The sequence below is a fragment of the Aythya ferina genome (genome assembly GCF_964211825.1).
Source record: "Aythya ferina genome assembly, chromosome: 26".
In the NCBI taxonomy this organism is placed as follows: domain Eukaryota; kingdom Metazoa; phylum Chordata; class Aves; order Anseriformes; family Anatidae; genus Aythya; species Aythya ferina.
This window is the reverse complement of record NC_140324.1, coordinates 6,159,510-6,186,808: the sequence shown is the minus strand read 5'-3', so window position 1 is coordinate 6,186,808 and position 27,299 is coordinate 6,159,510. Positions and strand designations below refer to the sequence as shown.

Genomic DNA, 27,299 nt, shown 5'->3' with positions numbered 1-27,299 from the left:
GCGCTCCGTGCCCCCCCCCGATGGCGCCCTCCCATTGGCTGCCGTCGCTTGGTGGGCGGGGCCGCGGCGGGACCGGCCCGAACCGGCTGTCCCCGCGGGGGCCGGCGGGCGGCGGGAGGCGGCTCCGCGGAACCTTTGCTCCGATTGGTCGACCGCGGGCGGGTGGGCGGGGCTTCGCGCGGGAGCGGCCGCGCGATTGGCTCCGAGGAGCGCCGGGGGGCGTGTCCCGGCGGGGAGCCCCGGCGCCGTGCTTATAGCGGGCGGGCGGCGCGGCGGGAGCGCGGGCGGCGATGGCGGCGGGCGGGCTCCTGGCGCTGCTGGTGCTCGGCGTGCTGGCGGCCGGCGGACACGGCACAAGTACGGGAGCGGGCGCCGGGGGGAGCGGGCGCAGCGCGGCGGCCCCGGGGTGGGGGGGTCTGGCCGTACTGGGGGTGCAATGGGGTCTTTGTGCACGGCCCCGGGGAGGTGGCGGGGGGGGGGGTCCGGGACCGGGGTTGGGTCCGGCCCTGGGGGATCGTGGCCCGGGAGCCGCGGGGGGGGGGGGTGGGGAGCGGGGGCTGCCCGGGGCTGCCCGCCCGGCCCCGCCCCGCCCCCCCGGGGCTGTGCCCTCCCCCCCCCCCCCGCCACGTGCCTGCCCGCACGCGCCCCGGGGTGCCCGGTTCCCCCCCCCCATACCGAGGGGCTCCGGTTCCTGCAGCCCCCCCCACGCTGCCGCCGCCTCGTGCTCCCCTCGCGGGGTGCGCCCGGGGCTTTCTCCCCCCCGGGGCCCGCCCGTCTCGGGGTCCCCCCCCGGTCGGGGCTGGCGGAGTGGGGCGGGGGCGGCGCTCTGCGGCCCTGGGGGGGCTCAAAAATAACCCAAAATCGCTGCTCCCATCCCGGGGAGCTGGGTGAGGGCACGTTCCCCTGGGGCGAGCAGGCCCCCCCCCGGTGGCAGCCCCACGGCGGGGCTGGGGGGGGCCCAGGGGCAGGGCAGGGTGCCTGGGGGGTGGCTCCTGCCCCTGGGCTGGGCGCGAGGAGCTGCGAGGAGCAGCCCCGGGGCTGTGCCTTTTGCTCTGCACTCCCTGGAGTTCCCATCCCCTTCCCTTCTGCTCCTCCTGGGACCCGAGCTGGGGGGCTGGAAGGTCGGGGGTCTCCTGCCCCCTCTGGGTTTGGGGCAGGACCCCGGGCGTTGGTGGCTCAGCAGCGTGGCTGTGCTTGGACTCTGCTCCCAGCCCCGCGCAGGTCTCCTGCCCGGCCACACGCAGCTCCAGGGAGAGTCCATTTTAGAGCTCTTAGTGGAAAAAAGCCGGCGCTTCGTGTGTCCCTCCCCGAGGCCAAGAAGCAAAGGTCAGACTGTGGGGGGAGCGCGCCCTGTGGCATGGCGCTGGCCCCCGCCAGGCTCCCAGCACTGCCCGCGCCCTCCCTCTGCCCGGGGAGGCTGCTTTTAGCTGGAAGGTGACTCAGGGCAGCGCTATCTGCCCCTGCACGCCACTGCCCAGCCTGACCGGGCGCTGCCTGCCCCTTGGCCTGGGGAGCTGGCTGCGGCCCCTCGCCCCCCGGGGACTCTGGGGGTGCCGGGGGCTGCTGCTGGCACTGCTCCTGTGCCCCAGGACTTAGCGGGTGCTCTCCCCAGCCTGGTGTGCCTGGGGCTGTGGTTGCTCTGCCTCGTGTAGGAAGGGGAGAGGACGTGAAGCCCCATGTGAGTGCAGGGGGGACCTGCTGCTACTAGTGCGGGCTAGCTGAAGCTTTTTAGCCTCTGAAAGGCACGAAGTGCCCTCTAACTCGGGGCATGTAACCTTGCAACAGCTTATTTTGTCAGCATACAATAATCACCTTACGGCTGCTAAAAAACAAACGAAGCCCCACCCACCCCCAGAGACAAAAACAAAACTCCAACCCACTGATATTTACTAGCTCCCATTTTAAACCAGGCTGCAGTTAAAATGGGGCAGGCTCCAACATGTGCAGTAGTCAGCTCTGTGACTCTTCAAAATAAGGTGGTTGGGAGCGTTTAATCACAGGCCCGAGGTGTAAAAGCCCGTTCTGGCGCCCAGAAGCGTCAGGAGGTGTGCGGGCGGCTCGTCCCGTGCCAATGTGCAAGCGTGGTCCTGGAGGCTGCTGGGCTTGGTCTCTGGATGCTTTATGAGGTGGCCTCCAGCAAGCTCTGGTGCCCGAGAGCTGCTTGTTACTGGGACCCGTATGGCTTCTGGAGCCCCGGCCACCTCCTGTGCCTTCCTGAAACCAGTTCAGGATCGTTCTGGTGTCTCTGCCACGATTCTGTAACCCAGAATTGTTTGGAACCTTTAAAACTGCTGCGGAGGTGTCACTGCATTTCTGGAAGCAGCCAGCAGCACCGTTGTTGGCATGTGAAATAGCAGCAGGCTCTTCTAGCCCCGAGCTACTCTGACCTCTGTTTTAAAGGTGCCTCAGTTTTAAATATCAGCCGTCTGCTAAAGCTGGCCTGTAGCAGACGGGGGTCAGAGCTCTCCTTGCTTGTCCAAGCATGCTTATTTTTCCAGCTATGGATACCAAAGCTTTAAATCCTCCTTTGAGGAATGTGGAAGTGATTTACTCTGAAATGTACCTTGCAGACTTGTCTGTGTTTTCCCTGAGTTTGAGCAATGCTGGTTTCATAACACCGGTTTGCTTCCAGACTCTCAAAAGCAGCCATGAGTTCTCTTACTGAAACATCCCCAGGAGTTCAAAAACAAAAGAAATTGTCCCCGAACCCACCTGCCTCATGCCTGTGTGGAGCAGCCTGTTTAACCATGAAATCCAAGTGCTTTGTAACAAATTTCCTGGGAATAGCCTCAAAGTCTGCTGGTGGCGGCTCTGAGAAGTGCAGCCTGCAGTCAGTGCAGGAAGTACGTGTCATGAGCCTCGCTGGTTCTGCTGAAACCTTGCTCAGACTGAGTCATGTAAGTAACCTTGACGTTGGTGTGATGTCTCTTCCTGGCCTCCGGGAACAGCCCTCCCGGGGCCCTGCTCTTTCCCCTGCTGTCCTGGAGCGATTGGAGCCGGCTTCCCTCCGCAGGCTGCAGCTGGTGGCAGCTGATAGCGGCTGGGAGGCGCCGCAGGCAGCTCGGCTCCCCGCAGCCCCGCGGCTTTTGGGGCTTCCTGAGAGCCAGGCCCTGGGGCTCCGAGCACAGGAACAGCGTGAAAAGTGCCGTCGTTCTGGGTGTCTCTGCCTTTAAGCAGTTTCTGGCTGATTTACCTCTGCAGAGCTGTCTTGTCGGATGGAAAAATCTGATTTTTCCTGTGTGGCAACAGATGTTAGAAATTTCTTCACCTCGTTTGTGGCACTTTGCGGACTGCAAGACAACCTCAAAAAACCACACACCAAAAAAAAACAAACAAAAAAAAAAAGCCCACAAAACCCAAGCAGTCGTATCAGTAAGGTGTTTAGTCGTGTCCGCATCTTGAGGTGCTCGTGAGACCGTGGCGGAGAGCAGCAGGGCTGGCGGCCGGGCCCAGCGGGCGGCCCGCTGCCTGTGGCCGTGCTGGGCTCTGGGCAGATCCGGGTCATGGTTGGGAGCGCGGGGCTGGGGAGGTGGGTGCGGAGCATCTCCGTCAGTGGGAGATCCGAGCTGCATGCGGTGCTTCTGACGGGGGCACTTCAGGTACCCAGCTGGCGTTCTCCAGGCATTAATGATGTTACGGCGAGGAGCGGCCTCTCAGTGCGGTCCGTGTACACACAGGGGTGTCTAGGGCAGCGTTTTGCTGTGCTGGGGCTGTCCCGACAGAGCTGGTGGGCAGGGGCTTGCTGTGGTGCCCTGGTGCAGACACCTGGTGGGATGCTCGAGCAGTGGGGCCCATGGAGGCCGGGACAGAAACCCGCTGCTGCCTCGGCCTGACCTGGCTGTGGGCCGAGGTCTGAGGCTGGGGGGCTCTCAGCCTGCCCTGGTGAGCATCGCCTTGGGGTGCTGGCCCCACAGGAGAGGCAGTGCCACTGTTCTTGCTGGGATCCTGGCGGAGTCCGCACGGGCTCCTGGTGTCCTGGCCTCGTGGTGGGAGGCCTTGCTGCCTGGAGGCGCAATAACCCAGAGCTAGGGCCCTGCGTGAGCTGTACGTCTGGACGGAGAGTGGGGAGGGAGAGGATTCTGGTCTGAAGACTGTGGCATCTTCTCGATGGCTGAATTTTTTTTGCTTGTAGAGGGTGAATTCTTGCTTTGCACTAACACTTTGCACTAATACCTCTTCAACTCGTAGCTGGTTTTATAAAGTCACCGCTGTCTCAAAAGAGACTGACTCAGGACAGCGTCGAGTTGTACTGCGAGGCGATTGGCAATCCCATCCCTGAGATCCAGTGGTGGTTTGAGGGGAACGAGCCAAACGAGACCTATGCTCAGCTTTGGGATGGTGCACGGCAGGACCGTGTCAAAATCAACGCCACCTACAACCTGCACTCCACCAGCACCATCTACATCGCCAACCTCACGGGCGACGACTCGGGCACGTACGAGTGCCGGGCCAGCAACGACCCTGACCGCAACCACTTGTCGAAGAGCCCCAAAGTCAAGTGGATCCGTTCACAGGCTAACGTTTTTGTCATCGAACGTGAGTGGCCATCCTGAGGCCTTGGCACTTGCTCGGACACTAGTGTCTTGAGTCTCCCGCCATGCTCACCCCTGCACCCGTGTCCTGTGACTCCCCAGAGTCCCCTCACCTTCCCACCCTGGCCGTAGAACTGAGAGACTTTCCCCTTGTGTCGTCTCCCTCACCGCCTCTGACCTGACCCAAAATGGCCCTCAAAAAGGGTTGTGACTTCCCAACCAAAACGCCATTCAGCAACCCCGTGCCTTTTCCGGAGCCAAAGACCTGGAACGTGTTGCTTATTCCCGAGTGCCTCCGTGTCCCGGTGCTGGCTTGCAGAGTTCAGTCCTGGTCCTGCTGGTAGACTCTGCCCTAACCACTGACAAACCAGCCCTTCCCTACAGCTCCTGCAGCCTCTGCTTCCGTCAGCGGTCTTGCTTTAAGCTCGCTTTCCTGCTAGTGATACAAGCTGTGGGGACCAAAATCTGCTTTTAGCTTCCCGTGGTGCAACCATTTTTGAAATGGCCGTGTCTGTGTGCGACACTGAGTGTGGCGTAGCCGCCTGCGCTGGGGGCCACCGGGTGCCCTCTGCTCCCAGAGCTGGCAGCGGGACTGGAGCTAACGGGCTGCTGGCTCCTGAGTCCCAGAAACCTGGGTAGGGTGAGGAGATTTAACGTCCCACTACTGTCTCAGGAATCCTGAAGCGTGCTAGGGAGTGCAAAACTCCAGCAGAGCCTTCTTCCAGTGGAATTGGGGTAGGAGGAAAAGCAGAAGGTCTGTTAGGCCTGTGCAAAATTTCTTCCTTCCAGGTGAAGAGCCTGCGTGGAAGGGCAGGGAACGCAGTGCTACCGGGGCTGTGTAATGGCTCTGCTAATGGCAGCCGTGTGCTTCACTGCCTCCAAGTAGAAACGTCTGACTCATCTCACAATGTATAATTTACTGCTGCTTGGCACATGGAGGTCTGGGACCTTTTGGAGTCCTGGTTATGTGTGTTCTCCCAGGAATAAACCCAACTATAAAAATTTGGGCAGCATCATATGATGCATGTATTGCTTGTGTAAGGTCACCTTTGTTACCCCTCCCAAAAGAGGGCTGTGGCTGCCGTAGGTTATATTACCTGCAGGTTCCTAAATCCACTCTGACTGTGGGAGGTGTTGACATGTAGTGAGCACTAAAGTGGCTCATAAAAGCAGGGAGCTGAGCTACTGTAACTGCCCTTCACAGTATGGCTTTTTCCACTGCTTATTGAGCACTCGGCTCTATTAGAGCTGCACCCATTGAGCAGGAGGCTCAAAGCTGTCCATAGGACATGGCAGCGATCCCGACCCCGGTGGGAGCAGCCACAGAGTCAGTGTCCTGGTACTGCTAGGTGCAGTCAGGTGCTAGCTGTCTGGCTTTCCAGTCTCCCATGCTGGTGTCACCAGTTCTGGTAGGAAACAGACCACAAAGGTAAGTGAAAAGCTCTGGTGGAGGTGAGGGGCTGCGGGTTCTGGCTATCTCGGTACAGGTTGTTGGGCAGCTGCGTGACCTTGTGAATACCAGGTGCTGACTTCAATGGGATTTTTTTACAAACAGGTCCAGAAATCCAAACACAGCTCACAAGCACTGCTGGCAAGTTGGTCCTCAGCTGCAACCTAACCGAGCCTCACTCTGCCATCGAGGGTCATGAATGGAAGCATGGAGACAAGATACTTCAAACAGACTTGGAGTCGAGCACTTCCACCACTTACGAGTAAGTGCCGGGTGCAAGGCCAGATAAGGATCTATACAAGGACAGTTCTTTTTTTTTTTTTTTTTTTTTAACTGGAGGCAATCTTTCCTACCCACTGAACTCAAAGCTAAGTGCTTGCAGTCTTGCCAAAAATAAGAACTTTTGAACTTCGGAACATAAGATGAACAAAATTGTTGGTGAGACCCCATTCTTCCTACTTCTGGGAGAGGAGGGAATGAGGAGGAGGAGGGAAGGAAAGTGAAGTGCCACCAGTGTCCTCCTGGCAGTAAGAGCCCTGTGGCCCCGTGTCTCCATGCAGAATTAGGCCGGGCTGGGTTTGCTGGGTGCAGCCTGGCCCCGCGCTGTGCCCGCAGCACTGAGAGCCGCGCGGCTGCCTCACGGAGCCCAGAGGAGCCCCCCCTGCCCCATGTGGAGCTGCACACTCCCGTGTTCTCTGTGCATCACGCTTTTATGCACGTCTCCCTGCTACAGAGTGAGTGGGGAAGCTGCCTGCAGATTAGTCTCTGAAGCTGTTTGCAGGCTGTAGCTGAGCATGCCGGGGATCCCGGCCGTATTGTGGCGGTGCAGCGAGCCTTCCTTTCCGATTACAGTCAGGCCTGGCTGGCACTGACCCAGCAGCTGTAGAGGCATCATGTCCTTTTGTATGGCAGTGCCGACGTGCCTGTCTCCCCATAGCAACAGGGAGCTGAACAAGGATTAAAGTATTTATAACCCAGCCTCCCTCGCGTGACCTCAATTCCTTAGCTGAGTGGTTTTTGGAAGCGGGAAGCTCGGTGCACGACAGAGCTAACAAACAGCCTGTTGTCCCAGCGCAGCCGGGGACTGAAACTTTGCCCCTTCCCCTGAGTGGCTATTACTAAGCTGCAGAATGTGATGTTTGTTGTAGTGCAGCATAATCCACTAAATCTCAGGGCAGCAGCTTCACAAAGGCAAAAATGGGAGAGCTCTCCCTACACTTGGATCAATCCAGAGTGACTCAGCCTGGGTTTTTCTGTCATTGCCATGTGTCCCAGCAGCCTTCCCTGTACAGGAAGAGTACCCTTCCTCTGAATCTGCTGTCTTAAAGCCCCTGCCGCTCTGCCATAGAGGTGAACTGCTGGAACATAGAGGTGTTCTGCTGGAGGTGTGTGGCCGTGCTCGGGGGCTTGGTGTAGTAGGGGACGACTTCTAACAGGGCTGCAGTCTGTATGGAAGGTGGAGAAGTGTGAAGTACACCTCGAGGTGTACGTAAGTCAGCATACCTGGTGAAGACGTGTTGCTTTGTTCCTTCCCTTCTGTAGGGGCTAGCAGTCTGCTCTATTTTCCCCTCTGTAGAGGCCCTGGAGGCAAGAGTGATTCGGGTTAGGGAGTGGAAGCTGCTGCTCTGCAGGGTTTGGGATGCAGGATATCTGATCACTGAGGTGACAGACCCATGTCAGACTTGGTGTGTGTGAAATCCCCTCTGCCAGCTGTAATGTGTGGGGAGAGAAGGGCAGGGAGGTGTGTGGTGCTGCACAGATCTTGGTGCTGGAATGGGAGAAACAGCCTGAGGAGGAGGCTGCTGTTCAGGGGTTGTAGGGCTGTCTCTGTGGGTCTGGAGTTGCGTATTTTTGGATGGCAGTAGCTGAGCTAAATGCTTATCTGACAACCTGTTTTTTGGTAGGATCGAGGGGAAGGAGGAAGAGCACTCTGGTACCTATCAATGCATCTACAAAACAAGCCCAGAGATAAAAGGAGAAATAAATATATCAGGTAACTCTACGGGTTTGTGGCTGAGGGGGCGAGTGGGGAAGCCGTGGCCTCCTGAACGCTTTGCTTTGGTAGCAAAGCAAGCTGAAAAGCTGCTTATAGCCCTTACCTGTAGGGCTGCAGGGCTCTACTTGTGAATTATCACGTTTGCTCTGTGAGGCATCTCAGTTACATCAAGCAATTAAGCTGTCTGCAGGGTCAGCCTGGGGGCCCTTCAGGAAATCAGCCTTCTGTTATGGGAGGGGGGCAGTACCTGGTGGTCAAACCTGTCTGAGCCTTTCTTGAAGCAGCTTGAGATGCTTCCTGCTCTGAAAATGCCAAACGTTGCACAAATGGAGAGGTTAAGACCCGCTAATACATTCCTTAAACTGAAGCTGCCTTATGAGCAACTTTGTCTGATAGTGGCTATTGGACTGCAACGAGCCTTTCTGCCTCTTCCACGGCGAGGTGTCTGACTTCCTTCTTCTCTTGCTGCAGTTGTGCCCCAAGTGGTGGCTTACAAGAAGTCTGAGCATGGGAATGAGGGGGACACGGGGGTGCTGACCTGCAAGAATCCCTCTTTTCCTCCTGTCAGCTCTTGGACCTGGTCCAGAAATGGTGTGGAGGTAGGTGCTGTGTCTGTCCTGGCTCCCCTTCTGCCCACCCTGCTTGCCAACAAGGAGGCAGAGGACCTCTTGCATCAGAACTAGTGCTTCCAGAGTAGCTTTCTCCTTAGTGCCATGGCAAGGAGGATTTCTGCAGTGGTGGACCTGTGCATATAATGTGAGCAGCTCCCCTTGTGCCAGCACTACCCTGAAGCTCTCTGTTCCTTCCTTCTAGTCCATCGTCAATGGATCTGGCCGATACATCATCAAGTCCAGCGGCAACAAGACAGAGCTACGCATTCTTAAGCTGAACATCGAGGAGGATACGGGTGACTACCACTGCATTGCCACCAACTTTTTTGGCAAGGGTGAAGCCACGGTGAACCTGCGCGTACGCAGCCGTCTGGCAGCGCTCTGGCCCTTCCTGGGCATAGTGGCAGAAGTCCTGGTCCTTGTCACCATCATCTTTATCTACGAGAAGAGGAGGAAGCCAGATGAAGTTCTTGATGGTAAGAGGCACCCGGGGTTATATCTTTCTAGGGCGAAAAAGGAGCTTGTAGGGTACAGGCAAATTGTTCTCGGAGAACTCAGACTTTGTCAGATGGGCACCACACCTCAGTGGGAGGCCTGCTTCTCAGGAATGCTTCTTGTCTAATCATCCTAGCCCACACCAGGTTACTTTGGCCTGGTAAGTACTTGCACGCTTTGCCAATCCTTCAGCAAGCCGTGCTTTGGCTCCAGAGTTAGATGTAGTGCAGGTCAGCCTGACCCTTTGTCTCCGCAGCTCCTCTGCACTTTGTTCAGCTGCTTCACATGAGCATCTCCAGGACGGGTTTTTCTCTGAGAGTTAACATTCTGGAGAAAATGATGTGGGAACAGGTAGTAGAGCTTTTCTGAGCTGCAAAGTATGGGAGTGTCAGCAGTTCCATAACAATAGGCTTAGCCTCAGCTCCTCAATCTGTTTTGGGTCTTCAAATGTACTCATCCCAGCTCTCTGGGAGTTCCTCAAAGCCTGGTGTTATCTTGAATCTGTTCTGGAAGTGTGGCTCCTCCCTTTCCTTATCAGTAGGAATCTTCATTGTGTGGACCCGGCAGCCCCTCCCTTATCTGATCCTGTTAACAATGCAGTGTGAATGCTCGGTATCCTTCCTGCTGGCTGGGTCAGTCACCTTTGCCCTTTGCTGGGGAACAGCACATCAGGTGGACCGAGTGGTGTGAAGGGAAGTGGAGGGACTAAAACTGAGTATCCCTGCCTGGCTGCAGAGCTTGAGAGATTCTACTCGAGGCGGTTTTATAAGTAAACGTGTTGCCCTCTGGCACGGTGCTCTTGGCTGGAAGGCAGATGTCTACTTAAGAATGGCTGTAGCTACATCTTTTAGCAAAAAAAAAAAAAAAAAAAAAGCTGTAGCCTGTTTGCTGAGTGTGGTTTCTGCTGATACCAGCTGAGTCCAGATCCTGCTGAGCTCTGTCCGAGTTGTGGTGGAGCCTTTGGCAGATGACGACAGGTCCTGTCATACTGGCAGGGCTCCTCTGGCGGCTCCTCAGCCAAAGATCTTAAGCTCAAGCTCCCGAGTGCTTGTGGGTGAGGATACAGCATTGCACTTGATGCTATAACAGGACAGTGTAAAGCTGCATCTCGCTCCTCGAAAGCCTCAGGAAGGCAGTGCTGAGCCAGCTCAGAGCTGCTGAGCCGTGGGTGCGTGGCGGTGGGCTGGCTGCTCCCTGTTTCCTGGGACGGGAGGAGCCCAGCCTGTGCATGGCCTGATATCCTTGCTGGTGTTATCTTTCCACTCTTCCCTTCTCTGCTGCTGGGTGCCACCTCAAATGGTAAGTGGAAGCTGGTTCCAGCCGTGTCCTCTCACCAGCTGTGCACAGGTCTGGGTGTCCATGGCAGCCCTGAGTTTACAGCTCGGGTCTCACCACTCAGCGCTGCCTGAGCGGAGGCCTGGGCCGTGGAGGAGGTGATGGGAACCCTCTCCTGGAAAGTGGCAGATTGCAAGGAGCTGGTGAAAGGTCCCAGGGCTGGGCACTTGTTGGCGAAGGTGTTTTCTTAGCCGTGTTTCTCTGTGTAGCGAGACCGTGGCGTGCAGTGTTTGTTTTGTTTCACAAGGTGTGCAGGGAGGAAGAAGGGCTTTACGTGGATACTTAAAGCCTTGTTCCTGCAGCCTTGACTTTGTGTTCAGATCTGGGAGCTGTTAACAGGGGTGAGAGCAGCAAGTACTTGGGTGTGCTGTCCCACCGAGTGGACTGTGGCTCCCATTTCAGCTCCGGGTGCTAGTGGGAGGACCGGCTGGGGGCACAGGCTGTGGCTGTCAGCAGATGGTAGTGGTCAGCAGTGCTGCCTGAGGCTGCCCGGACACTTCCCCGTGTAACTCTGCTTCTGTGGCTTCCTGGATAGTCTCAGGTGTTCCTCGTGGTTATTGAAGCACCAGACCTGACCTCTGCTGATGGGGGGGTAGGAGACCTGGTTGTGCCCGTGCAGTGCCAACAGAAGCAACTGCTTAACAGGAGCTTATGTCTAAGCTTGTGCCGTGTCTCTGCTTAGACAAGAAGCAGCTTAAAACTCATGCTGGGGGTGGTGGTATTCTAAGAAGTAGCCCCCCTGCTCCCCCCAGCCCTGGTGAGATGGGAGCCCTGTCTGTGGTGACCTGTGGTGTCCAGAGTCCCGTCACCTCGGGATGCTGGTCCCCAGTTATGGAGGTGGAAGGGAGGCAGGGATTACTTGGTACGTGTGTTTCCCTGACGCTCTTTGTTCTTTCTTTTCCTGTGCTGTCCTGAACATGAAGATGATGATGGAGGTTCTGCACCACTGTAAGTGCCTTGCTTTTCTACTTAGTCCTGTTTGTGCTGGCAGATCACATTAATCAGGAAATCTGCTTTGAATATAAAAGCGAGCTGGTACAGGAATAGCTCGTTAGCTTACAGGGGGACTTTCCCTTCCCTTGTGTTTTTGTTTTTTTTTTTTATGGCCTCTATATGAACTGCATACAACTTAGAATGGTACAGAGGTCTCTGAAACTGTTCTGGCAACTAAACTCACCTTGCTGTATCTTGAGCCTCAAGTTGGGTACAAATTGCATTACTGGGTAGGGTGGGTTTTTGTGCTTTGTATTCACTGCCCCTTTTCTCCTTCTTTCCAGGAAAAGCAATGCCACAAACCACAAGGACAAGAATGTCCGCCAGAGAAATGCTAACTAAGCAGGGGCCAGGTGAGTGCTGCTCCCAGGGGCAGAGCTGCAGCTGCTGAGCCAGGTGCCTTCACCTCCTCACAGCATGAGGCTCGTACGGCTGTCTGGAGGTGCTTGTGTCTGGCTGGAACCCTGCCGGGGCTCTTCAGCAGCTTGTAAAAGCCATGTGGGCAAAAGCTCCCCTTGGCCCAGCATCATAGTGCAGTTCCTGGGAGAGGGAAGGAAGCCTTGCTGTGAAGTTCAAGCACAGGCCACGTGCAGTAAACTGCCAAAGCTGCTGGGACTGTGTGTGAGGCACACTCAGCAGGGCCTGGCCTCCTCCCAAATGGGCCAAGGGAAGCAGGAGAGTGTTGGGCTCTCCATGGTGGGGGTCTTGCAGCATGGGAGGGTCAGGACTACCCGATAGTTTGTACCCTGGATTTGAGCAAGAGATGACTCCAAGCCCACAGCTTTTGTCTGGCTTTATCAGCCCCCCACTAGCACAGCATGGCCTTACGGTACTGCTAGGTTATCTAACTGGCTTTTTTCTCTCTCACTCCAGGTGATATGTAGCTGAAGAACTCGTCTGGACATTTTTTTCTTTTCTTTGGTAAAATAGCACCATGAAATATTCTAGTGTGTCCTTGCGATTGAGTTACTTCACTTTCTAAAGGAACTTAAGTTGTAGAAACTAAAATACACATGTTGTTTTTTTTAAAAAAGAGTTGTGGGAGGGTTTTTTCTACCTGTAAGTGTAAATCCCTTGTTTCTGGTAGTCTTGGTCACTGGCTGTCTGTCCTAGGTCTCTTCATGTTGGAGCAGAGCGGGTGGGTGGGAGTACAACTTCTCTTCCTCTCCTCTTGAAGAGCAGCGTGTGCTGGGGGGGCTGTGCTGAGATGCCCTCCTCGCCCCACCTCAGTGTTGGAGGCCACACGAGGAGCTGCGGAGAGCTGACCTGAGCGTGGCAGCAAAATGCACAGTTCCTTGAGGGCTGCTCCACCAGACATGGCTGGCCTGGGTTCCCAGCACGGTGTCGTGTCCTGCACGTGCGGGTTGGGAGGAAACTGCTGTAGCAGCCTTCTGGAGGTGACCCCATCCCTCAGAGCATCTTAGGAGATCCCCCCTACCCCCTGGCTCCTCCAGGGATGCTCTTGGTGGTCACACACACAAACAGACAACCAGGAGGCAGTGTTAGAGCTGGACACTGGCTGAACATGATTTGTGTTAACTTATTTAATGGGTTGTTAGTATTGCTTCTCAAGTGGCTACACTGGGGCTGGGGGCAAAGTGTGGGGTGAACGCTGGGGGTGCGGTGTGGTGGGGAGTGGTGTGACAGCATGTGTTCTTGTGCTTGGGCCATCTTGGTGTTTGTGCAACATAGGAGCCTGAGAGCAGATGAATGCTCAGTGGTGTCTAATACCTTTATTGCTGAGTAGCATTGAGCTGTTCCATCTGTTAACATACTTCACAAATAAAGATAATTCCTCTCTCTCTTTTTTCCACCTTGGTTTGGATTCTGGTCTTTCTTTTCCCTCAGAGGTAGGCCCGTGAGTTTCCTGACCTGCTCTGACTCCTTTCTGGCTCCTGGACACAAAGCTTTGTCCCCCTTTGTCCCACAGCCTAGTGCAGCTCTGGCTGCTCTCTAATCTCATGTGCGTACACCCTGAGAGGTGTTCAAGCCCTAACAAAGGGAGGTGAGCAGCTCTGGGCATGGGTGCTGTGTGCTGCCTCTTAAGGCAAGCTCTGCCTTTCTGCTCTGGCTTCTGGGTTGTATCCCAGCTGTGCTGCAGGTTTTTGGGATCTCAGCTGCCTGGGACTTCATCCTCCGAAGAGTATCAAAGCCCACTCGGGAGCTCTGTGAACCAGAATGTGTGGGACTGGCTGGGACCTCAATTTCTGTAAGGGAGGTGAATGTGGGAGGTGAGAGGAGCCTGCAGCAGTGAAGGGTCTCTGCTCTCTTGACCCTCAGGAGCAGAGTCTGTAGCATCTGTGCTTGATGCATTGCACCTCTCTAAGCAATTTCTTTCCTGGGGGACAAAACAGGGGTGTAAGGCCTCCGTCTGCTTCCTTTGCGTGCAGAGAGGATGCAGCAGGGGCTCCCTGTCCTGCGGGGGCCGTGCACCAGGGGCTGTTTCTCCCTGCTGGGGGGGTCACGGGGCCTGGCCTCGGGAGCAGCAGCAGCCGGTAACGGCTCCGCTGTCCTGGTGGTCCTGCTGCACGTCGGCGGGTTATGCAAGCCCTGGCACCGCCGGCCCCGGGCTCTCGGGTGATGAAAAAGAAAAAAATAAAAATCAATGCGTGGCTTAATTTCCTTGATGAGGATTAGGGGGCCTGCCCGACCCGGCACAAAGCCCTGCTTGTGCCTTTTGTTCGCCGGGGCTGGCAGCGGCCGGGGAGCCGGGGGGGGATCGGCCCCGTGCTGCTCCCTGCCGGGAGCTGCGGGGCCGGCACCGGGCACCCGGCTCCCTCCGGTGCCGCCCGCTCGCCCCGGTGCCCGCAGCCTCCCGCCGAAGCGAGGACGCGGCGCCGGCTCCCGGAGCGCTTCGTGCCCCTGCAGGGCCGGGGGGGACCTGGGCAGGCGGGGGCTTTGCGCTCGGAGGCGGTTTGGAAATCGGCTGCTGCTGGCGGACAGCGCTGGGAGGCGACCAGGGGGAGCGGGGGGGCTCCGGGGCTGGGGCAGGGTGCGGGGGCCGGGGCCGCGGCTCCGGGGCACCCCCGGGTGCGTTTCTGCGCGGCGAGCACCAGGTGGTGCCCGCGCCCCGCTCGCTGTGCCGGGCCGGCTCCGGGACCGTGCGCTCCCCGGGGCCCCGCCGCCGCCGCTCCCGGAGCCCGTTCGTGGCGCTCGGGAGCCTCTGCCCCCCGCGGCGGGTCCCGGCCGCTGCCCCCCGCCCGGCTGCTCGGGGCTGCGCGGCGGAGCCGTCGGGGAAGGACGGGCCCGGGGCTCGCCGGGGGCCCCGCGGGGGACGCGCGCCTCGGGGGCGGCTCCCGGCCCGGCGGCGTCGGGGGACCGGGACGCGGGGAGCGGCCGGTGCCGTCGGGGGGCAGCGGGGCCGCTCAGCCGGCGGGGGCCGCGCCGGCGGGGGGAGCTGCGGAGCCGGCCCGGCCCCGGCGCCCGCCCCCGGCCCGCCCCCGGCCCGCCCCCGGCGCGGCGGCGGGCGCCACTCGGCCGCCGGTGGCCTCGGCGGCGGCAGCGGCAGGATGCGGGCGGGCCGCGGCGCGGCGGGCGGGGAGGCGGCGGCCGAGGAGGAGGCGGCGGCGGCGGCGGCGGCGGCCGAGGGGGCGAAGCGCGGCGGCGGGGCCGGGGGGCGGCCGCGGGGCCGCGGCGGGAAGGGGTCCCCGAACGGCGAGTGCCGCCGCGGGGAGCCGCCGCGCAGCCCCGGCGCGGAGCCGCCCCGCGAGCCCAAGGTCTCCTTCTCCTGCGGCGGCGGCGGCGGCGGCGGCGGCAGCGCATCCCCCGGCGGGGCCAAGGCGGCCGAGGAGGGCGACGATGCGGGCGAGGAGGCCCGCGGGAGCCAGGCCAGCTTCATGCAGCGGCAGTTCGGGGCCATGCTCCAGCCCGGCGTCAACAAGTTCTCGCTGCGGATGTTCGGCTCCCAGAAGGCGGTGGAGCGGGAGCAGGAGCGCGTCAAGTCGGCGGGGGCCTGGATCATCCACCCCTACAGCGACTTCAGGTGCGAGCCGCGCCGGGGGCGCCCGCACCGCGCCCGGGCTCCGCGGGGCCCCCGGGGCTCCGGGGCTGCGCCCCCCTCCCCGGGGCGGCGCCGCCGGCCCCGAGCATCCCCGGCCCCTGCGGGGGCTGCGCCGGGCGGGGGGGCTCCGACGGCGGCGGGGAGGGGGCGAGGGGGGCCCGCGGCCGGGGCCGGGCCGAGCCGTGCCCTGGAGAGGGCACCTTGAGCCGCGCTGGAGGTGGAAGGCGCAGCCCGCGGGCGTGCGGGGAGGGGCTGGCGGCCGGGCGCCCCCCTCCCCAGCGCAGCGACCCGGGGGTGCCGGGAGCCCGCTGCTCTCCGAGCCGGGTGCTCGGCCAAGGGCATCCCCTTGTCCTTCCCAGGGCCTCGGAACGGCTCGGCCCAGCGAGGATGCTCTGGAGACTCCCACCAGGCTTTGGGCCCTAAAGCTGTCATGGGGGAAGGAGTCACACTTGGCTCTGGGGTCCCAGGGCCCCAAGGCCCGGGCTGGGAGACCTGCAGAGCTCTGTCAAGGTTCCCCTTCCCACCGGGAGGCCAGATCCCATCCCTAAGATCCAAGGAGTTTGAGGGATTCGTCTCTCTCCTCGGAGGACCAGGTCCCCAAGGTCCAGCCTTTGCAGCTGGGAGAAAGGTGCTGCAGCAGCCCCTCCTTTCCATCTGCCCCCTCTGAGCCCTGGGGAGAGATCGGTGGTGAATGGGCTGGGTGAGGGCTGCCAGGAGGGACATACTGGGGGCAAGTGGCGCAGCCCATTTGGGGACTGGTGGCCAAGATCGGGGCCATCAGGAGCCCATGGCGTGGTGACCCTAAGGGGGCTGGGGACCCTTTGCCAGGGGCCGGGAGGCAGCGTGTGGCTCAGGCCCAAGTCATTCTGCCCCTCTTTTAGCACTTGAGGGGGGCTTCACCCCCACGCAGGGGAGCGGGTGCAGGGTGCGGGGGCCGCGGGTGAGACCCCAGCCACGCAGAGGTCCCCGGGCAGAGGAGGCAGCGGGCGGTGAGGCTCTGTCCTGGCCAGGCAGGCTTGGGGCAGGGACCAGCTCCTGCAGCTCCGGCGTCCTGGCCTCGTGCACGGCTCCTGTGCTGCTCTGGCATCTTCCGAGGTGTGTGGAGGAGCAGCCGGAGGCCTCCAGCCTCCTCTCCAGGGCTGACCTCACGCTCAGGGTCCCTCACCCTCGCACCAGACGTTGCTATCGGGAGCCCACGCAGGTTTCTGCTCGTGTTCCCGGTCGGGGACCAGCTCTGCTGCAGGTTGGGCTGTGAGCGGCGGCTGGCCTTAGCTGGGCGCGAGGGCATTGCTGTTCCTGCGGGAGCTCCTCGGTCCCTGCTGTGGCAGCCAGTGCAGTGTCCCTGCACCAGGAGGGTCCCCTGCCACCCATGGGGGTTCCCGGGGAGCTGGTGAGTGCCCCGCTCACCTCGCACGGCCACAGGACCCTTGGGAGCGGCGTGGCGATGAGGCCCCGTGCTGACTGCATCGGGGCGAGAGCCCGCCTGGCTCCATGGCCAACGCGGAGCCGGCAGCGCCGCGGTGCTGCTGGAGCACGGGGCCTCCCTGCAGGCGACCTTGGGGGGGTCACCCTGTCCCGCTGCGGCTCCATCCCCTCCTGGAGCCTCTGCCACGACTCCAAACCCATGGGAGAAGAGCCGCTGCCTGTGCTGTGATGCTGCAAGTGGCGTAGAAGAGTTCCCTGCTCAGCGGGGAGGAGCTGCGAGGAGAACCAATGCATTAGCCCAGTCTACAAATGTGGAAATAAACAAGATCAGCTCAACGTAGGGCTGGGAGCCCAGCAGCGAGGAGTCCACTCCACTCATGCGTGTTTAGGACATGTGTCTGTGTATTTCACATTATTCCTGCCTTAAAAAAAATATACATCATTTATCTAGTAATGCTAATGGATATGAACCCATCCGCATTTGCCCTGCAAAGCCCATTTTCCCATCTTAAGATAAAATCATTACCCATCTGCATATGTGACATCATTTCATAATAGGAGTCATTTAGAGATCCTGTCTCCTGGATGCAGCACCGTGATTATTCATACGAAATTCAGGGGCATGCTTTGCTCCAGGAAGGAAAGTCGCTATTTCCATAAATATTGAGTTATTAGGAAGCAGCACGGGTGGCTGTTGAGATCCCAAGTTGCAAACCTGGTAAAAGAACCTTGCAAATTGTGGGCCGAAGCAGACAACGTTGAGCAGAGACCCTCATTCCTGGGTGCTTCATTCAATCACCTTGTCCATCTTCTCCACTTCTGGTCTTTAGTGATGGGAGGAAAAAAAAGCAAGCGTTGACTTCGCCGTCGTTTCTGTTGGTGTTTCTGCAGCTGGGTAGCGCTCCTGGAGCGGGGTTTGGAGCCAGGATCAGGCCTGTGTCTAGCCCTAGGTTTGCAGCGACTTTGGGCATGTCGCTAGCCCAGATCCCATCCTCGCGGCCCTTTAGGGCTGTGCGGGGGCAGGCGCCCAAGGCCAGCACCCAGAGGGAGCGCGGGGGCTCGTGCAGCGGGGCCAGGGCTTCCCAGGGAAGTGGGTGCCGGGTTAGGGGCACTGTGCTGCCGCGCTCCATCCCTTCCCCTTCCCTTGCCACTGGAGCCTTGCATAAGCCTGGAAGCGGAATCCAGCCCAGGAGGGAGGATCCAGCCCGAGAAGCAGGATCCAGCCCGGAGCTGCCGGCTGCATTAGTAATGCGAGCTGCAGGCAGCGGATGATTCAGTGGTGGTGGTGGTGCCGTGACGGCCCCGGGGCTGCCTGCCGCGGGCAAGCCCGGCCTCACCCGGCACCCGCAGCGCTGCGGCTGGGGCTGAGCCCCGCGGGAGGTGCTCCCTGCCCCAGCGTGGGGCGAGGATGCGTCCAGGGCAGGTGCAGGTCCTGGCTGCCGCCGTCCTCCTGCGCTAAAGCCGTGTCCGTGGCGCTGCTGCTGCCCGGGTGGCTGCCCTGGCTGCTTCGCGGCCCCGCAGAGCGGGTCCTGGGCTTGGCAGCCTGCCGCTGCTCCCGGCGGGGACGCTGTGAATGCCACCGCTCGGTGCCTGCTGATGAGCCCGCTGCTGCTGCTATCTCTGGTGACAGTGACGGGAACCGTGCGCCCACTCCGCGGGATTAATGTGGGGCACGCAGACCTGAGAGATGGCAAAAAGCCACAGCTTACTCATCAGGAAAAAAGGCTGGGGCTGTCTGTCCCGGGGTGATTTTACAGGTTTGTGTCCTTGACATTTTGCAAAGCCTGAAGCCCCAGCCCCAGGGACCGCACAGTGACAGGCTTCTGGGGAGAGCAGCGCCGCTGGCTTGCCCCGGCCGCGTGGTTTGGGTGCACGCGGGTGTTTGGCACCGCACCCGCTGCTCTGCCTCTGCTGGGGCTGAACTTCTGCAGGTGGCTTCTTAACCCACTTCTGTGCGTGACCTCGTTTTTTTAGGCTCTGAGTATTTCTTACAACTTTGCAAAGCCCGCCAGGCCCCGGTGCACCCCGCTCAGCCCCAGCAGCGTCCTGGTTGACTGGGTTAGGCTGACGGGGGGCGATGCGTGGCACGGAGGCGGATGGGTCATCCCCAGGAGCTGCCAGAGCTCTGTCCTCAGGAGATGGGGCTGAGCGGGGATGTCCCCAGTGTCCTGCCTGGGCCCTGCCACCCGGAGGGGTCCGAGGGTCTCCCTGCCCTCCCCTCCTGCTGGGGACAGGACGGGCCTGGGCTCTGCCGCGGCTCCGTAGCCGCCCGGCTGGGGCTGTTGTGCCAGGCCTGGGGTGAGCGGTGCAGGGGGCCAGCGGCCGTCCCCGCTCGGAGGCCCTCAGCATCTCCTGTCACCATCGCTGTGGTTCAACTAGGTCAGAAGTAAGGGGGGGCCAAGGATCCTAATTAATTTGTTTTCAGGTATTTTTAGCAGCCTGGGCTGGATCTTTTCTTCCGTGCACGCGCTGCCCTCCAAGGAACAAAGTGTTGGTGTCGCAGCCGGGCTCATAAGAGCCTGCCCGAGGTTCAGCCCCGTTTGTGTGTGCTGGGGGGCCATGGGGGCCGCGTCGTCCCCCTCAGTCCTCCCGGTTCTGGCCCCGTGGGGTTGCGCAGGCTCCTGAGGCGGTGCAGGGCAGTGCCCGGCTGGCGCGGTCGCTGGGTCTCTGCTCCTCACGGCTCGGCACGGCCGATGCTCCCCTGGGGCTTGCTTGGTGCTGGGGGGGCCTTGGCAAGAGCCCGGGGGGGGCTTGCGGCCACCCTGCGGCACCTCGGGGTCCTGATGGGGATCCGGGGGGGGCCTCGGTGCCCCCCAGGTGCCCTCTGCTCCCAGGGGAGCGCGGTGCCGTGCCGTGCCGTGCCGAGCTGTGCCCCCCCCGGCTGGCAGCTTGCGGAGGGCACCCAGGAGCCGGCCCCGCGTGTGACGTCATGCCCGTGCAGCGGTGACATCACTCGCGGTTGCCATGGCAGTGGCTCACGCGGGGACGGTGTCATTGGGAAAGGGCAGGGGGGGAGCGGGGGTGCCCCGGGGGCTCGGGGGGCTCCGTGCCCGGCCTCCCCCCCCACCCGGTCCTGCCGTGACCTTGCCGGTGCTGGGGAAGGTCGCGGTGCAGACGTGCGGAGGCTCCCGGCCGTGCCCCCCCCTCGGCTGTGCCCCCCCGGTGCCCCCCCGGCTGCGGGCGGCGCTGGCTCCAGCTGCAGTTGTACGTGCTCGGCCGCTCCCGCAGCCCCCCCCCCGCCCCCGGCCGGGCTCTGCCGTGTGCCCCCCCCCATGTAGGGTCCCCCCCCCAGCCGGAGGTGTTGGCGCAGAGCCGGCCCCGCTCACCCGCAGCTGCCCCCGGGGTGGGGGGGTCGGGGGTCCCCAGCTGCTCCCCCCCTGCCCTCCCACAGCGGCTCCCGGCCAGGGGTCTCCCCACCAGCACCCGGCTTTGTGTCCCCCCCCCTCCCTTGGAGCACAGCACCAGGAGCCCCCCGCAGCCCCGGGCCTCATCCTGCACCTGCACGGCCCCCCCAGGACCCGGGCCCGCAGGATCAGGCTCATGGCTGTGCTCCCTGGGGTGACACCAGGGGGCCCGTCCCCAGGGGCGCAGTGACACGGGTCCTGTACCCGTTGTGGCTCTGGGGGCCGGACGGGGCCATGCGTGGACGTGGCTGTGCCTGGGAGGGGCGTGGGGCTGCGGGGTGCCAGCTCCTCCGTCCTCCCCCAGGTTTTACTGGGACTTCACGATGCTGCTCTTCATGGTGGGCAACCTGATCATCATTCCCGTGGGCATCACCTTCTTCAAGGAGGAGACCACGGCGCCCTGGATCGTGTTCAACGTGGTCTCCGACACCTTCTTCCTGATGGACCTGGTGCTGAACTTCCGCACGGGGATCGTCATTGAGGACAACACCGAGATCATCCTGGACCCCGAGAGGATCAAGAAGAAGTACCTCAAGACCTGGTTCGTGGTGGACTTTGTCTCCTCCATCCCCGTGGACTACGTCTTCCTCATCGTGGAGAAGGGCATAGACTCGGAGGTGTACAAGACGGCCCGCGCCCTCCGCATCGTCCGCTTCACCAAGATCCTCAGCCTGCTGCGGCTCCTCCGCCTCTCCCGCCTCATCCGCTACATCCACCAGTGGGAGGAGGTGAGGGGCTGCGAGGTGCTGGGGGGGGGGGGGACCGGGCTGGACCCCTCCGGGGGCTTGGGGAGCCCAAACTATCAGCGGGGGGGTCTCTGCGGCATCGTCTCCGGGATGGAGAATGGGAACAGTCCCATGAGCTTGGGGGTGGGTGGGGGCATGGGGACAAGAGCTGTGACACCGGGATGTGGGCATCGTCAGAGCCCGCTGCAGCACCGAGCTCCTTGGGGCCGCTGAGCCGTGCCCTGCGAGTACACGTGTGTGTGTGCGTGTGTGTCCATGGGACTCCCATGGGTGACAGCACCCCACGCCCTGTGCCCACCAGCAGCATCCTCCTGCACCCCACCTGCGGCCGGGGGGGCTCCCTCCCACTGCCCCCTCCCCACTGGGGTCCCTGGGGGCTGCAGGTGCAGCAGGAGCTGCCAGCCTCGGGGCAGGGGGGGAGGCAGGACGCTGGGGGGGCTGCAGGGGCTGCAGGGGCTGTGCCTTGGTGCCTGGCTGCGGGTGCTCGGCTTCGCCGCGTGGCTGCAGCGCGTGGGCTGAGCCTCTGACAGCCCCGATGGCTGCGGCCGTGCAGGTGCTCGCTGCAGCACGGCGCCGGCTCTGCGTGCGTAGCGGGGGGGGGAGCTGCCTTCACACCCTCCTCATCCCCAGGCCCCACATCCCAGCCTGCTGTAAGCACCTCCTGCCAGCCCCGGTTCCCAGTGCCCCCCCCCACGTGCTGGGATGAGCAGCCTCAGACCCCCGGGCTGGGTGCAGAGGCTGCTGTGACTTTGCTGTGCCCTTGTCCTGCCTTTGCTGTGCCCTCGCTGTGCCGGCTGCTCGATGTGATGCTGTGGGGCTCCAGCCTTGTAGCTGCAGCAGGAGGAAGACTTGGGAGGGGAATTATTTAATTTTACTGCTTTTTTGCTTCTTTAATTCAACTTAAAAAAAAACAAACATAAAACACAGTTTAAAGGAGAAGGAACAAGTCCTAAGACCTTTTCCCTTTCCCCCACTGTGCACCCAGGGGAGAGAGGCACTGGGGACAGGCAAGGCTGTGACCGGGAGGCTCGGGGCAGTGAGGGCACAGGGCAAGGAGCAGCCACAAGGGCTGGGTCCCCCAGCACCCATGGTCACAGCTCCCCCTGCACCCGCCCCGGCCGGGGGCTCTGCCGGGGGCACCTTGTGCTGTCTCTTTCAAAGCCACCTCGTGCTGAGCCCAGGCACGGCCCCGCTCCTTCCTCCCTCAGGAGCGCCGCGAGCGCCTTATCCTGATCAAAGCCCGCAGCCACCCGCGCTCCCCGGCGCTGCGGCTCGCAGGCCCCCCGCCAGATATAAATAGGAGGCAGGAGCGCGGCTGCCTTGGGGGGGACAGGGCCGAGGCCGTGCATGTTGAGCCTTGTGCTGCAGGATGCGGGCGGTGTCCTGCCTCTGTGCCCGCTCTGTGCCCGACCCCATCGGTGTCAGGGAGGATGGGGCTGTGCTGCAGGGGTTGGCCAGGACGGTCCCGGTCCTGCACTCATGTGGCCGTCTTCGTGCCCTGGCCCCTGCAGATTTTCCACATGACTTACGACCTGGCGAGCGCCGTGATGAGGATCATCAACCTGATCGGCATGATGCTGCTGCTGTGCCACTGGGACGGCTGCCTCCAGTTCCTCGTGCCCATGCTGCAGGATTTCCCCCAGAACTGCTGGGTCTCCATCAACGGGATGGTGGTGAGTGCTGCACGGCGGCTTGCAGGACACGGGGAGGGATCGATCGCCGGCAGGAGGAAGATGCTGATGTGGCTGATGTCCCCTGCCTCTATCCCCTTCTCATTAGCAACAAAGCTGCTATTAATAAATAATGGGACACACAGCTAATTGCTCCCTGCAATCTCAGCCCTGGTACAGGCTCATCTTCCTCCTGCTCTCCCCATTCATCCCTTCCGTTCTGCCGGGTTTCCATCCCCGTGCTGTTTTCCCTCCCTGCCTGCCTTCCTGCCCGTCCTCTGCTCCCCATCTCCCGCTCCTCTTCCCCGCCACGTCCATTCTTGAGGGGAACTGAGGCTTTGTGCGCTGCCAGCCCTGCAGCCCCTGCCTGTCCCCTCCCCAGCTGGGCAGGGACCCCCAAATGCTGTGAGGTGCCCGGCCATCGGGGCTTGGGCCCTGCACGGTGCTTCACAGGCGCTCTGCGTGTTTGCAGAGCAGTGTAACACCGCCAGAATGGCTGGCGAGCTACAGCGAAGCCAGGCAGGACGGCGAGGTGCAGAAACCCTCCAGTCTGGTGGATGCTGTGAAGGGAGCAGAGCGCGGCGGGACCGCTGCCAACCCAGCCGGTGCCTGGTGTTTGGATTTGTTTGGATCTCACCTGCGCGGTGAGACAGGAAAAAAAAAAAACACAAACAAACAATAAAAATCACATTGCTTAGCACTGCTGGGAGCTGCAAGCAGAGAACTGAGCCAGGGCCGTGCTTTGTACCCACGTGTGCGAGTGCTCACAGCTGCGCGCCCCCGGGCTGACTGCTGCGCTCTCGGCGCTGCAGAACGACTCCTGGAGCGAGCTGTACTCCTTCGCCCTCTTCAAGTCGATGAGCCACATGCTCTGCATCGGCTACGGGAAGCAGGCGCCCGAGAGCATGACGGACATCTGGCTGACGATGCTGAGCATGATCGTGGGGGCCACCTGCTACGCCATGTTCATCGGCCACGCCACGGCCCTCATCCAGTCGCTGGACTCCTCCCGGCGCCAGTACCAGGAGAAGGTAGGGCTGGGTGGGACTGGGTGGGACTGGGTGGGACTGGGACCACGGTTCCTGTCTGGGTACAGCTGGGGTTGGGTCCAGGGCTGGGGTTGGGGCTGGGGCCGCTCTGCCCGCTGTGGACGGGGCGGTGGGGCCGGACCCAGCAGTGCAGGACCCTGACCCGGCTGACGCTGCTGCCCTCCCTGTCCGCGCAGTACAAGCAGGTGGAGCAGTACATGTCCTTCCACAAGCTGCCTGCCGACTTCCGCCAGAAGATCCACGATTACTACGAGCATCGCTACCAGGGCAAGATGTTTGATGAGGACAGCATCCTGGGGGAGCTCAACGAGCCCCTGCGCGAGGTATGGTCCTGGGGGCTGGAGGGCGGCAGCTGGGAGGAAGGGGCCACTGCCCTGCCCCCCCCCCATGGTCAGGGGCCCCCTGCTCCCAGCCATGGAGGGGGCTGCAGGTCCCAGCGCTCCTGCAGGACACGCGCACACCTCTGGCTCTGGCTTTGCAGCTCCGAGTGTGGCTGAGTCCTTGCACAATTGTGTCTGTGTATGCTGACACCTCCGTGTGTGAGCCAGCCTCCAGGGACCGTGTCCCACCTCCCCACCTGCTTCCTTCCCTCCTTCCCTGCAGGAAATCGTGAACTTCAACTGCCGCAAGCTGGTGGCCTCGATGCCGCTGTTTGCCAACGCGGACCCCAACTTTGTCACAGCGATGCTCACCAAGCTGAAGTTTGAGGTGTTTCAGCCGGGCGACTACATCATCCGCGAGGGCACCATCGGCAAGAAGATGTACTTCATCCAGCACGGCGTGGTCAGCATCCTCACCAAGGGCAACAAGGAGATGAAACTCTCCGACGGCTCCTACTTTGGAGGTGAGCTCCTGGGGGTCCTGAGCCTGGCCCCCGCTCCCGGGTCTGTGAGAGGCACCCAGGATGCTCACTCTGTCCTGGGTTCCCCTGGGCTTGGTGGCTTTTGCCCCTTACCCCCTGCCCCCCAGCCCCGTTTCCAGTACCTGCTGGTGGGGTTTTGGCTTTGGCACTGTTGCACCTCCCCTCCCCAGAGATCTGCCTGCTGACACGTGGCCGGCGCACAGCCAGCGTCCGGGCAGACACCTACTGCCGCCTCTACTCGCTCTCCGTGGACAACTTCAACGAGGTGCTGGAGGAGTACCCCATGATGAGGCGGGCCTTCGAGACCGTGGCCATCGACCGCCTCGACCGCATTGGTAGGGCTCTGGGGGCTGCGGGGGCAGGGGGACCCTCCTGCTGGCACATCCCGCTGCTCCTCGGTGCTGCCTGTCCCTGTGCCCCGGGGGGCAAACAGCCGAAGGGGCGCGATGGGAACTCCGGGGTGCAGGGACCCTGTGGGGTGCTTGGACGGGGGGTGGCAGTGCGTGGAGGTGGCCACGGGGATGGGTGGTGAGGGGCCAGGACAGCCCTTGCTGGGGTAGGGGCCTGGCACAGCCCCAGCACTGGAGCTCATCACTCTCCCCGCCCCGTCCCTCCTCCTGCAGGGAAGAAGAACTCGATCCTGCTTCACAAAGTGCAGCACGACCTCAACTCGGGCGTCTTCAACAATCAGGAGAACGAGATCATCCAGGAGATCGTCAAGTACGACCGCGAGATGGTGCAGCAGGCGGAGCTGCAGCAGCACACGGCCATGTACAGCCCGGTGCAGCCCCAGGTCACCTCCGCCATCGCCACCCTCCAGCAAGCCGTGGCCATGAGCTTCTGCCCGCAGATGGCCAGCCCGCTGGTGGGCTCCATGGCGCTGGGCTCGCCCCGCATGATGCGCCGCTTGCAGTACGCCCAGGCCGTGCCCAGCCCCTTCGCCGTCTCCCCGGTGCTGCTGCAGCAGAGCCCCCCGCAGCAGCCGCAGCCCCCCACGCCCCACGCCAACCCGTCGCCCTCGCAGGACCAGGCGCCGCCGACCGCCCTGCCCGCCTCTGCCGGCGCCCTCGCCGCCGCCAGCCCGCCGTCCCAAAGCCCGCTGGCCAGCCGGACGTTCGCCTACGGAGGCGCCAAGGGGCAGCTGGGCTCTCAGCTCTCCCTGAGCCAGCAGCAGGCGCCCGGCTCGCCCCCGCGGCTGGCCGTGCACAAAAGCACACAGGCGCTGCACACCAGCAGCCTCAGCCAGGATTCGCGGCCCCTGTCGGCGTCGCAGCCCTCCCTGCCCCACGGGCTGGCGGCCGGCAGCACCCAGAGCCCCCCGGCCTCGGCGCGCGAGTCCTGCGCCTCCATCGCCGGGGGCCCGGCCGCCGCCTCGCCGGGCTCGGCGCCCCCGGCCGGGCTGCGGGGCCCGGCCTCCTCGCGGGGGGCCCTGTCCCACCCGGCGCCCGCGGGGCCGCCCGCCCTGCAGCAGGACTCGGGGGCGGCCCGCAAGGATTCGGTGGGCGGCACGCCCGACACGGACCCGGCCAAATCCAGGCTGTCTTCCAACTTGTGACCTCCGCACCGCGCCGGCCGCCAGACGGGTGTGGGGACGGGTGCGCCGGGGGGGCCGCGGTGTGGGCAGCCAGCCCCGTGCCCGCCGCTCCCAGCCCGCACATCCCCACCGAGGCGTCCACGCCAGGGGCACCTCCACTCCCCTTGGCCACCTCCAGCCCCGCTCCCCGGCTTCCTCCCACCGGGGGTGGGGGGTTTGGGGGCTCCGTCACCTCCGACCAAAGTCTGGTCCTTCTCCTGCTCCCTGCAGGGGTGCCCCACTGCCCCCGGCTGCCCCATAGAAGCCACAGCTGCATCGTCCCCTGTGATCAACGCTGTATATGATATCTATGACCTGAATACAAACCTGAATGTGTGCATCCGCAGGACACCTCCCCGGGGGTTAAGGCACGCTGGCCAGCCCCAGCGCCGCCGCCCGTCCCTGCCTCCCCTCCCACAGAGCGATGGCGAGGGGTGACGGTCGAGGACTGGAGGTAAGTTGTGGGGTCTGGGGACTGCGAGCCCCCGCGCACACACCAGCCCCCGGTGCCAGCCCAAGGCTGGGGGCGAGCTCAGCCCCGCTCCCTGCTGCTGGAGCCGGGGGAGCCGAGCCCTGGGGAGCCCCAGGGGCAGTCGCCGGTGAGGCAGCGCCGGGCTCCCCTGGCCGGCCGGGGAAGGCGCCCACAGCGCGTGGAACCGCGTGCCCGTGTGTACGCGTGCCCCGAGGGATGGCGGAGGTGTGAGCGTGGGTGCACGCGGGCACAGCCCAGCACGCTGGAGCCTTCCACGCTGAATGTACGCAGCGCCCCCCGAGCGAGGGGCCACGCGCCCCCTGCCCCCGCAGAGCCGGGGGGACAGGGCCCCGCTCCCAGCGCCCACCTTGCCATCCAGCCCATCCCGTGCAATAAACGTCAGCACCTGACAGAGCTACGCACGTCTCCGTCTCTGCTTCTCCTTCGCCTCCGTCCCGCCCTGCCGCGGCTCCGGCTGCTCCTGGCCCTGCTCCCGGCGCTCGGGCCCTGCCAGCGGGCACAGCCCCAGGCCGGGCTGCAGGAGGCAGGTTTGTCCTTTAAAGAGCAAAGGGCTGCGGCCAAAAAGCCTCCTCCCAGCACTCTTCACCTCCAGCCGGGCTGCAGGAGCTGGGCCACAAAGACACAGCCCCAGGGGAGAAGGGTGGAGGGGGGGAAGGCCAGAGGAG

At 62.4% G+C, this 27,299-nt stretch overlaps 2 protein-coding genes and 1 long non-coding RNA gene across 4 annotated transcripts; 2 read left to right on the top strand and 1 right to left on the bottom strand.

Moving 5' to 3' along the window:
- The first annotated feature begins 233 nt into the window (after nt 1-233).
- Nucleotides 234-13,225, top strand: BSG (basigin (Ok blood group)). Of its 2 annotated transcripts, XM_084499092.1 has the most exons (8): nt 234-357; nt 6,088-6,244; nt 7,887-7,975; nt 8,450-8,577; nt 8,792-9,065; nt 11,343-11,367; nt 11,697-11,765; nt 12,286-13,225. In XM_084499092.1, the coding sequence occupies exons 1-7, from the start codon at nt 291-293 to the stop codon at nt 11,752-11,754; spliced, it is 798 nt and encodes a 265-aa protein (XP_084355218.1). In that variant the 5' UTR covers nt 234-290; the 3' UTR covers nt 11,755-11,765; nt 12,286-13,225. The 2 variants fall into 2 exon arrangements, with proteins under 2 accessions (XP_084355218.1, XP_084355219.1); XM_084499093.1 differs by lacking the exon at nt 11,343-11,367 and having other exon boundaries at nt 8,792-9,081.
- On the bottom strand, nt 1,886-2,852 carry LOC311424167. The gene is made up of 2 exons (XR_014685998.1): nt 2,713-2,852; nt 1,886-2,256 (listed from the first exon to the last, which is right to left on the bottom strand). It is a non-coding gene; the product is annotated as an uncharacterized lncRNA (long non-coding RNA).
- Nucleotides 13,226-14,840: 1,615 nt separating the features above from the next.
- HCN2 (hyperpolarization activated cyclic nucleotide gated potassium and sodium channel 2) lies at nt 14,841-27,031 on the top strand. The gene is made up of 8 exons (XM_084499084.1): nt 14,841-15,394; nt 20,546-20,969; nt 22,499-22,660; nt 23,470-23,688; nt 23,883-24,029; nt 24,310-24,550; nt 24,739-24,903; nt 25,192-27,031. The coding sequence occupies exons 1-8, from the start codon at nt 14,922-14,924 to the stop codon at nt 26,121-26,123; spliced, it is 2,763 nt and encodes a 920-aa protein (XP_084355210.1). The 5' UTR covers nt 14,841-14,921; the 3' UTR covers nt 26,124-27,031.
- Nucleotides 27,032-27,299: the final 268 nt, after the last annotated feature.

Coding starts and splice junctions, on each gene's coding strand:
- BSG (XM_084499092.1), top strand. CDS start 291: ATGGCGGCGGGCGGGCTCCTGGCGCTGCTGGTGCTCGGCGTGCTGGCG. Junction 8,578..8,791: donor GGTCCAGAAATGGTGTGGAG/GTAGGTGCTGTG, acceptor CCTTCCTTCTAG/TCCATCGTCAATGGATCTGG. Junction 9,066..11,342: donor GCCAGATGAAGTTCTTGATG/GTAAGAGGCACC, acceptor CTGAACATGAAG/ATGATGATGGAGGTTCTGCA.
- HCN2 (XM_084499084.1), top strand. CDS start 14,922: ATGCGGGCGGGCCGCGGCGCGGCGGGCGGGGAGGCGGCGGCCGAGGAG. Junction 20,970..22,498: donor ACATCCACCAGTGGGAGGAG/GTGAGGGGCTGC, acceptor TGGCCCCTGCAG/ATTTTCCACATGACTTACGA. Junction 24,904..25,191: donor CGACCGCCTCGACCGCATTG/GTAGGGCTCTGG, acceptor CTCCTCCTGCAG/GGAAGAAGAACTCGATCCTG.